Source organism: Dreissena polymorpha, chromosome 6, assembly GCF_020536995.1.
Source record: "Dreissena polymorpha isolate Duluth1 chromosome 6, UMN_Dpol_1.0, whole genome shotgun sequence".
NCBI lineage: Eukaryota > Metazoa > Mollusca > Bivalvia > Myida > Dreissenidae > Dreissena > Dreissena polymorpha.
Window position 1 is genome coordinate 95642818 of NC_068360.1, and position 11474 is coordinate 95654291.

Genomic DNA, 11474 nt, shown 5'->3' on the forward strand with positions numbered 1-11474 from the left:
AGTCGCCTTTGAAATAATTAATACAATTCACAATTGTTCCTTGCATATGCAATTTCCTAAAAATTGGATAGTGACTCGCGTAAAACAAAAGTTTAAAATGTTGGCCTAACGGTGAATCACCGCCCAATGTATTGGTTAAACTTTAAGTTATTGTTACATAATTGTCCCATAGATTTTTCAAAGCAACGGTTCTAAAACATATTTAAATTACGACAATGTATTGATGGCCGTAAGATAAGTTATACCATTCATTTTGTCCACACTGTGTCCATATTGTGATCAAAGCATGGTACCAGTACTTAGGAATATCAAACCAAATATTACGTCGGGAGATGTAAAATGAAGTTTTCACTAAGTATTTTAAACCTTATTGAGCCAAGTTACTTACTGTTTAACAACTATATAAATTTTACAATGCTAATTATTTATACCATAACATCAACGGTAATTCCAGTATATACATACGTTTAAACGCTTTTCTATATTTCCAGAGCATCACCAAGATGACTGCAAGGAGCGTTCCGCCTACAGCACCTCCCGCTGCAGCCCCGACGGTTGAAGAAGATCGTTGTTCTAATTAAATGAATAAGCAAAGCGAGTTAATATTAAAACATGTATCTCCCCTGATAAATCTTTTCCAATACAGTTTCTCGTAAACAAAAATACAATAATAAATATTGGCCTAAATTAGAAATTAATTGCGGACCCAGGAATGTCCATATAACCATAAATATGGCAGATCCACGTGATATTTTTAATTCAATGTAAAAGCTTTATTTTAAAAAGTGCTTTTTAATGTCTAAATATTACATACAGCGATATAATTAATTTATTTGAACGCATTCGATACAATACTTGTATTCTTATGTGTCTAAGCTCATATAGTGTAATATGTTTAGTAACCTTTTTGCCCATCCTTGAGTGAACCTGTTGGTAATGTCCAATATGATTTTCCTAAGCAATTGGCAGTATTCCAACATTTGTAACCGTTAAAATAAATATTATGTTTTGAATATGTGCTTGCACCTCATGACAATTGTACCGTGTAATTATGGGGTTGATTATTCTAATTTGAAGTAAGAATCATTACATTTCTGGCTGTGAGTACGATGTCCCTGCTGAAAATACCAGTTGAATATGAAGCTTACTGACACGATATCATCTTGAATATGCAAATGCGTGTAATTGTCGTCCAGGTGTTTATCGCAACAATTTAAAATATGTAATTTAATAATATTTTAAGCAGAGCAAACTATCAAATGCAAAGCTTTAAAACATACATGAAATAACAGACTTTGTTGTCACACTTAATACAGTGGTTTCATCAGATTTTCCAATAACATTCTCTGCATGCATTTTAACTTCATACTTGGTGCCCGCAACTAATTCACCAATGCTAAGTTGGGTAACTGTTGCAGATATGTTTATGTAAGTCAAGGTTTCATCTGCTGCCTTTTTGAAACCGATCATGAACCATTGGTCTTCACCCCCATTGAATCCAGGTGTCCATTGAACTGTGACGGAACATTCAGTCACCATGGCGTCGACGACAAGAAGTTGTTGCGGCATAGAGGGCTGCTCTATAAAATGCAAGGTAATTACTCTGATAAGGTTGCATACATCCTCTCCATGGCATGTTTGTCAATAGCATCATTCAGAGAGATCCCATTTATGTTTATAACTGTGTTTCTTAAAACTGGTTTGCAAAAACATTATCATTGCTTGATCGTATATTCAATGTATCATAGAATAATGTTATCTATTTATTTTTGCGTATCATGAAGCAAAGCAATGGTAAATCAAACGTACCATTTGCTCGAATTACAAATATTTGCTCTGTAGATACGAAGTGATTGTTTACACGAACCGAATAGTTTGTAAAATCGTCGATTTGTAAGTGCGATATGAAAAGGTTTGTCTGAAGACGGTCGTATGATATATTCGTTTGAAATCTGTCAAAATTGTGCAGTGTTGCCCATTCACCATCTACTTGCTTACTCCAAACATATGCTGAAGCGTCATTTGGGGGAGGATAGGCCACAATAGTGAACGATAAAATAGCTGATGAATTTCTTCTTCTATATACCGTGGTTATCGGTGGAGCAAATGGTGAAGATTTTGGTGAACCTGATTGTATTTAAATAACAATAATGATGCAGCTAATTTATATCGTACGTTTTGAAATATGAACGATAAATAGCATATAAAAACTTAACTTACATATTATTCTGATCTCTATTTCGCGAATCTGCTGAACTGCATTATGGATGTTCTTTCCTTTACATTGGTAGACTCCCATATCAAATTCACATCGCGCATTCACCACGCGAGCGGATATTGTGTTATTTTGAGCTTCCACCAAAGCGCTCATTATTTTTTGTAATATTAATGATTTCTAGTTTTGCCAATGGGTCGCTGTCAGCTTCACATAGTAGCGTTACAGTCTGACTTTCGTTGATAGTTACACTAGACACGAAATGTGACCCGTCGACATAAAATCTACTTATCTTAGCAGGATCTAAAATATAAACAAATACATAATCAACTATTATGTGTACTATTGTCTTTCGCACTTAATACACTGGTATTATATGCATCATTTCTATGTGATAATCTTACGTAATACTTACTTTTACTTACATTGCACATCCATGTAAAATATTGTTTCCTCGTACGCCTCTTTAGTAGCACATCCCGTAGGGTCCATAGTGTTGTTTACTCTGCATTTATAATATCCTTCGCCTGAGAGTTGTACATTAGACAGAGAAAGATTTTGCTGAGATCCAATTGCTGAAGTATTTCCGCGGAACCACGATAATCTCGTTTCCGCTGGGTTTCCAGGCTTGAAGGGGCAAGTGACTGATAGCGTTGTGTTCACTAAGACCGAATAGTTACCAATGAACAGAGCATATGCTGGTGCTGAAAAACAGAGTGTTGTCAATAGTTTGTAGCATTTGCCAAATAAACAAAAACGAGCATTTATTACTGAATTGGGATTTTTTTTTAAATGCAAATCAATTGAACACTATACAAAAAGCAAGTTACCTAAGACGTCTAGATAAAAACTAGACTTATTTGTTCCATTGATAATCCCACTAAATGTTGTGTTCATTTTATTATTGGCAATGCAAGTGTAAGTGTCACTGTGTTCTCTACTGACGTTGTTGATAAAGAAACCATCACCAATTCCACTATTGGCCGGTGTCCATAAAAACGTGGAGCTCGGTTCACTCTTCGAAGTGCAACTTCCAGAGACGGAATGGCCTGGGATCACCTTTAGATGATTCGTTTGAGAATACGTTGCACAAGTTTGAAAAGTGAATTGCGGCGTCTCAGGAGCATCTACGTATACGGGATAAAAAACCAAATGTAGTGGCATTATGTGGTGGAAGAGTAAACGGTGAACATAAACTGCAAATGACATACACAAGAAAAATAACCATACAGCATATTCCTCTTCCTGACATTAAACAATCACACCTTAATATCCAAGCAATATTCAGTATTGTTTTGAAATTCCACTTCCATTGATTATATACGCATTAAGGAATGCTAATTATATAATACCTCGATGAAACATTCGAAGAGTTTAAAGTGTTCTTCGCTTTTTTCCCAGTTTTTTTGCGTAACAGCCTTTTTTGGTAAGCTCTTCTATTAAACTAGTTTTTTTTTAAATCCTACTTTATATATATAATCCCTTCGATCAACATACACTTCCCAAAGAATCATATTTTCATGCAATAATAATATGTAATGAGAATTATTTTAATTTATGTAACAACCAATCTTTATAGTTCAATAATCATTTACTTTCGGATATGTTCCTATGGCAACAAAGCAAATGCAATTCTTTTTGGTTTGAATAGTTATCTTAAAATATTGCAAAACAACATATACATATACTTTGATTGCGAAGAATTAACGATTAAATGACGTTTTTTCAGAACGTTACAGTGCAACAGTATTTCTTATATAATTGCAACAATCTTCTACTAGATTATAATAAAATGAAACATTATACATGGATTATTAATATTAATACAATCACGATGCGATCATTACACATTTTACTGTAATGAATATATTAGGTTATAATCACCGTAAATGGTACATCTTATCTGCAAATACTTACTTAAAATATTCATAGTTAACACTGTTGTATGTCCAGTTGCTATCCTTAGTCGATTTGTTGGATACAAAACACTGGCGGCACTGCATAATATTTGTTCTTTGTTGTTATTAGTTGCAACTGTAAATGTTATGACCGAGCTGCTTATTATAGAGCCGTTAAATAAGGTCCACGAAAAGCTCGGCTCCGGATTGCCGGACGACGAACATTCTAGCGTCATAGTACTGTTTTTTATCACAGATATACTTGATGGTGCTAATACCGTGTTGAACCTTATTGACGGCTTAGTTGGATAGCCTATAATAATACATGAATACACACATGGTCTTACTATTTGAGATACATAATGTCGTGAAATTCGAATTAATTTAAACTTTGTTATTTTAATTCAAGGCCCATTAAAGATAATTAAATGAAATATATGTGATATGCGTTGCACGTACATACTTTATGTGGTTGACCTTCACTTGATAACAACATGTCATCCATGACATGTACTGATAGTATTTGCAAACTACATTATTTGGATACAAGAAAGCATACCACGTTCATTTGTACAGTCGGTGTTAATACATTAATTATGCCAAAGCTAGTTTATGAACGAGAAAAGGATAACTTACGTGAAGAAATATAATACTAAAGACATCAATTACTTGTCTGCAAATGTACAAACCACATACTCAACAAATTGATTCTCAGAGTCCTGTTGGACATGATTTGTCCATATCCGTTAGAGACATTACAGTATATCCTTGCATCATGATAGTTTGTGGAAGGCGTCATTGTAAGAATACTTGTTGTCACATCAGCCACTGTTGAACTGCTGCTATATCCAGTAAGGTCCACATCATCACTGTAGTCTGAAGGAGTTTTGTTGTCCAAGTACCACGTGATACTGGGTGCTGGACGGCCTTCTGATGATACACATTGGATGTAGCTGAGAGCCACGTTGGGCAATACGGAAATGACTGTCAATGCCGGAGTCAAGCTAACACTTCCAACTGAAACTGAATGAAAAAAACAAATAATCACGCGAAGTTAAATTATTATAACTTATAATTGTGCTTCATTTTACCAAGCAGTCTAGATAAACCAATGTTTGTTTAATATACTGCATGTACATACATGTTAAGAGAAGTAAATGCATGCGTGAAAAGATGTAACTTCCAAGGGAAAGCCGTTGTTTCGGTATATTGTCAGTGTAGTTGAAAATATTAATACATTTCTTTGAGATCTATTTTCGTTTAGTAATTTAAATCTTATTTTCTCTGCAAAGGATCAAATACATAAACTATAATTCAATCATCATGCTTTACATCGATTCACATATAATATATATGTAAAATAAGTAAAACAATACGTTGAGCGAGTTAAACAATACGTTGAGCGTTTTAATTGAATTTAAAGTGGTTTACTAACCAATAACATTACAATATTCAATAGAGTCGTTATTATTAAATGACATAATTATAGTACACAATTTGTTATATAACATTAAAGAAGAACATTTACGCTGGAAACTACTTCCAGGAAGACAAGCACAAGCGTAATTTGCGCAAACTATGGGTAAGGTCCCGAACTCTATATTTTGCAAATAAACTTCATATGTTTTATATAAACTTACGTGTATAATATACAATCACATTCAATGAGCAGTGACGTTCCAGTCCAAAATTTTGAATGTGTGTTTGTGTCAAAATAATTAAACTATATTTCAATTAAATTCATTGCTAAGATGTGTAAAAGTATGTAAATATTATTGTAAGTAATATTCTTAATAGTACTTTTTTGTTTGAAAGTTGTTTCAGCAGATGTAAATAATTTCTATATGACTTAAGTATAACTGTGTTACATACCAAACTGATAGGAAAACTTATTACTGATTTATACATGCATTCTTGTCATTAAAAGGTAAGCCCATTTTGCAATGGAATTCGTGCGACTCTTCCGCAATGCTTCGACTAGGTAAGCCACTTGCCTATCACGTACTGAAGTATAAAACGATTCTTCAATGCTACTACTGTTTACAAGATTTTTGAAATGCCTGTTTGCATTTTTTCTCCTAGCAGAATAATTTCCACATTTGTTATCGTATTCATATAAAATATCACGAATTCGTTCATAACTATTCATGAAATTAACATGATTCGGTAGGGTTTATATTATGAGACACAGACGAAGTCAAAGGCGAACATGTCAAGCCATACTTAAAGCAACACTTTCCTGAAGCAGGTATGTTCTGAATAAACCAAAGTCTGCGAGATCATAATTATACTGTGATGAATCAATATCTCTACAGAAAATTACTTTCAACTCTATCCCGTGTGTGGCTTGATATTAAGGAATTTCGGTGTAAAAGCAGTATCTTTAGTGTGAATTAAGTGTTCAGTTTGGTAAATTAAATTTACAAACACGATTACAACAAAAGAGTAGAATTGTGGTTGGCATTCAAGTCACGTATGTTTTTTGTGCTGCATATTATGTCAAATTATGGGTAAAAGATAATAGCCACTTCGCCTGTTGGTTCGGCCACCTACGCATTCAAACTCGCGCATGCGCACAATGAACGTCTGCATTATTAAAAAAAATGTGAGATTTAAAAAGGAAAATATCCATGTTTCATAAAAAAATGAAAAAAATCGTCAACAAACATGCGTAACATCAAAAAACTTACATGTTGAAGTTGACAGCTGGAAGTCAATATCTGCTAGACGTTTTCCTATAGGTTCGTGAATTCGATTGGTCGAACGCACGCGCTCTACTGTGAGGCTCTGTTTGGGGAAATTGCTGAGACAAACGCAGAGTCTTTCATTTCTCTATCTTGCAATTACTTTATCCTCTATACATAATGAATTTATTTAACAAATAACGTATTAAGTATGAACATTGAACGCATTCAAATGATACATTCAAGCGAATGTAATGAATCATTAATGGTCAGCATTGAACGATTTAACAATTATTAACGAATGCCTAACATAAACGGTGCAAAACTAATTTTAATTTTAACAACAGTGTGGGCAAAGTAAACTGTCTCCTCTTCGCAGCACCGATTTTGTATGGCAGAAGGAAAGGTGGACCCAATGCCCACACTCGTCGCACTGCCCCCAATTAACGATTTTTATGTGCCGCCTCGTGTCCAGATTTGTTGGACTAAATTGTCCACATACGCAACAGTTTTCGGAATCGTCCGTGTCCGTGTCCGATTTGGTATCAGAGTCTACTCTAACAATGTTTGCGTGCAACTTTTGTATGCCACTTGTTGACGGCATCGGGCTTTTACACATCATCTGGCTTTGAGATGTGACGGCATTGGCATTTTTCTTGGCGTCGTACATCTCCACCTCTTCAATGTATGCATTACTTGTAATCAATTTCCCGCCAGGTTTTGGTTTCGCCGACATCTTCTTTTGGCATCTGCACGTGGTAGGGGTTGGTGACTCTGTTTTTGCCCTGAGATACTCTTCAAATGCCTGCTTGCCAGCCCGTACTGCTTGTAACTTCTGAAGAGGTGTCGAGTCTCGGAATGACTCGCATGGTACGAGCTTTTCTGAAGGCACCGCATTCTTGTTTAGTGGGTACACACCGGCCTTCCTGAAGGCTGACACGATGTTCCAAGGGCTAAGTGCCTTCAGGTAAGCGCTGCAAGCCATTCCAGCAACTTCATACTTCGTTACCACTTCCCCGGGGTTGGCCTTTAAGTACGAAGCACATTCGCAGTAGTAGAATCGCTTGAATGGACCAAACACACCTACGTCAAACGGTTGAAGGATATGAGAAGTATGCGCTGGCAAGCAGAACAGATGAATGTTTCTCTAGCGGGCCCATTTCATCATCTCCGTTGACGTGTGCGTTGTGTGTCCGTCGAGTAATAAGATCACGGGTTGACTGCCATCACCCCTATTGATATTTGTCAAGAAATGATTTTCAAGGTAGTCCTTGAATGTCGAGGTCGTTGACCACCCTGTTTCAGACATTGTGACTTTCGCACCTGGCGTAAGGTCTTTCGCCAGATTTTCATTGGTTCTCTTCCCTGCAGTTATAAAACTTAAGACATCAACATTTGAAGATATTTATCATAATTTATGTTTTAATTGAAATGATTAAATCTGATCATATTTACTGCTTGTAACACTTAATTAATGAAAGCATATTCTCATGTATTAAATGTCTTTATTAATTGACTAATTGGGCTAACTGAATGTATACTGTTATATTAAGTATTTAAAAAGTTTTATGAAGTGAGAATTGAACTAATGTTGGTGATATTGTTCGTAAAATATTTTCATATTCGTTTGTTAATCGTATTATTATCAACCTTTAAATATTAAATATGGCGGCAGGTGATTTCCAGACGCACTGGCGCATGCGATTAGCGTTGTTGTCGCTTAGCGTGGTGATGTTACTGCCTGTGCCTTTTCATGCACAGGAGCGATTATATTAGGGGGACGATGCTCTGGGGAGATTCCGGTTTCAACGAGATTAAAAATGCAGTCCGGCCTCTATTGTAACCCGTATTCCGCCACAGCCGCCTCTAGATTGTTGAAGAACTGCTCAACAACCTCTGGGGTTGAGTATTTGCCCTGTTTGACTTCTGCATGGCTGTATTGCTTAACACATAGCCAAGCCTTGCGTAATTTTCAGCATGCTCAACAAGGCCTAACTCTTCGTCATGTGTAAAAATTGTCTCCTTCAGAAACTTGTTGGGATCTACACGTCCGCTAATCCTATCTCTTAATGTTTGATAGGGGATGGAATATTGAAGTGCCACTCACGAACAGATAGTTTTTTCATCTTAACATCATCTACTGTTTTAAGCAGAATATCGGGGTCGTATGCTCTATACCCGCCATGGTATCTCTGAGGTTTGGAATACAACGTTAAAAAATCCGCGTGGCGTTAATAAGACTTTAATTGATTTTCGTGGGGATACCATAAACCCCTTTATGGGCCTCTATAATATGACAACGCCGATCTGAGTCGATAATGTACAGTAAAATGACATTGACAAATGCGAGCACAGGAACCCGGATTATTCGAAAACGTACATATTGGAAATATTTTACTTAAAAGGTGATTGTTTTTCATTTATTTGGTGTTTGTGTACATTGTGTGTTTAATTATAATGGTGAAAGCACAACTACTTACCTTCTTTGTCCTCATTTTTTGGATTTTGTTGACAGTGAAATATATTCGGGTTGTAATTGTCTCGAATTCGGACACGTGCAGTGCACGGACGGCTTAAAAATTACGTCATATAAAAATTCACGAATTAATACACATTCACGAACCTATAGGAATGAAGGATATGCAATTAATAAAAAACATTAGGCAAGCATTTATTAAGTCATTGTTATAACCCTGTTCCAACTCATGTTTAAAACTAGATCTTTTTTAGTTTACACACGTACATCAGTGAAGCAATTATATTTAATCGCATATTTAAAACATGCCAAACTATTTCAAAATATTACGGTAAATATGACATTCAGATAGATGATTAGCTTCATTTATGCGCAATAAAATCTATCCTTCTTAAATGTTAGTTTTGTAACTAACACACTAAAATCAATAGGAAGTAATAATATAGTGAATGATATCCTTATATTAATGAAATATTTCATCTTTGACATGAAATACAGAAAACAAATTTTAATTGCTTATGCATAGCCTGAAACTAAAGCCTCAGATTGTGAAAGAAAAAGCCCTCAGTAATGATACATTGAATATTTTTGAACAAAAATGGAATCAAAATAAATGTTTATTAAGCTTTCCACTTATATACATTTCACTTTATGTTAGCTTATCATTTCATATATTCATTTTACTATTATTTCTTTTTTTAAATTGTATAACAACATTGATTATGTATAACAAAACACATACTGTTGTCTATGATAGAAATTAAACAAACCAAGGTCAAACAAAACATTATAAGGCATGTATACTCTGTTAGAACCATTGTTTGCAAATGAAATAGTTTATATACAATATATGCTTAAAATGAATTAAAAAAACTCTTACCTTTGTGAGATAGAGCGATTGAGGAATGATATGAACCGCCGTTTGAACAGGTGTAGTTCCCAGAAAATGAAGTTCCGAACTTTAATATAATTAAGTTCATTTCGCCTGACCCTTTGTCATTCGTGTGTACATTTGCGCTGTACAATGTAGTATTACTTACTACAAGACGTAGGCCATAACTTGCCACAAATTCGGTGTTGTGATAGAATGTGATTCCATATGAAATGCTGCACACTCGACACGACAGGGTTACGTTTGTTGTTCCTAGCTCAAAGAGACTTCCATTGGATGTGAGAGATATGTTACAGGATCTCAAACCTGAGATGCAAAAGGCAATCATAATGATAATAATAATGATAATAAAAATAATTTAATAAATTTAATTATATCCCCCTCCCTCTCTCCCTCTCTCCCTCCATACCCCCTCCCTCCCACCCTCACTCCCTCCCTCCCTTAGTACTTCCCTGTCTCCCATAAAGATTAACAATATTATGGTTTTAATAGAGTATTATATTGACAAAGACTAGGATAAATAAGAAAAATAAGAGAAAATAAAAGAAATTGATTACAAAGGCTAAATGTTACATGTTACCTGTTATGTACAGTAAATTCACTATCCAAAAGATTTTCAGAAATATACACATTTTAAGTCACACCTTTGTTGATACAGGATATGGTGGAGCGAACAGAGAAAATTATAAATACAGTTTGTACGACTTTAAATGTCATTTAATGATTCGGCTATGACTTTACCTCCCGAACAATTAATACAACTATTTGATGTTTTGTAACACTATACCATTCATTACACGTCATACCAAAACCATTGCTTCTCTTTACTTCAGTATAACAGCTTATCTATTTTCGTAGATAATATGGACTCGTCTTTTCCCTTCCAAACACCTCAAAACACTCATATCAGCATATACGTTGTACTGTGTGAGCATTGAGTGTTAATGAATTGTTTCTCTTTAATTAGAATAGAAGGCAAGCACAAGTTTAACGCATTGATTACGTTAATAATGTATCGCCTTGTCACGCTCGATTATTTGTGTTAATATAAACTCGAAGCATATATCTTAAGTATATATTAAAATAGATATTATGTAATCTCTTAACAATCTGTGACCATATACTAATTTAACATTGTCTTTTCCGTTGAAAATCTGACGGAACTGACTAAAATTACGTTGAGTTTTACGGCTTTTTTGAAACGCTCTCGAGTCCGTTTCCTGAAACAAGAACCAGTACTTGGTGTCAATGGGGGAAATCTAAAGAACGCTCCCACAGTGGGGATCGAACCCTCGACCTCCCAATCGCT

At 35.1% G+C, this 11474-nt stretch overlaps 1 protein-coding gene across 1 annotated transcript; it reads right to left on the bottom strand.

The window, feature by feature from the left end:
• Positions 1-869: 869 nt before the first annotated feature.
• On the bottom strand, positions 870-10996 carry LOC127833556 (synaptogenesis protein syg-2-like). The gene is made up of 9 exons (XM_052358862.1): positions 10746-10996; positions 10154-10471; positions 4810-5136; positions 4133-4426; positions 3046-3342; positions 2641-2919; positions 1810-2127; positions 1281-1580; positions 870-1118 (listed from the first exon to the last, which is right to left on the bottom strand). The coding sequence occupies exons 1-9, from the start codon at positions 10795-10797 to the stop codon at positions 1087-1089; spliced, it is 2217 nt and encodes a 738-aa protein (XP_052214822.1). The 5' UTR covers positions 10798-10996; the 3' UTR covers positions 870-1086.
• Positions 10997-11474: the final 478 nt, after the last annotated feature.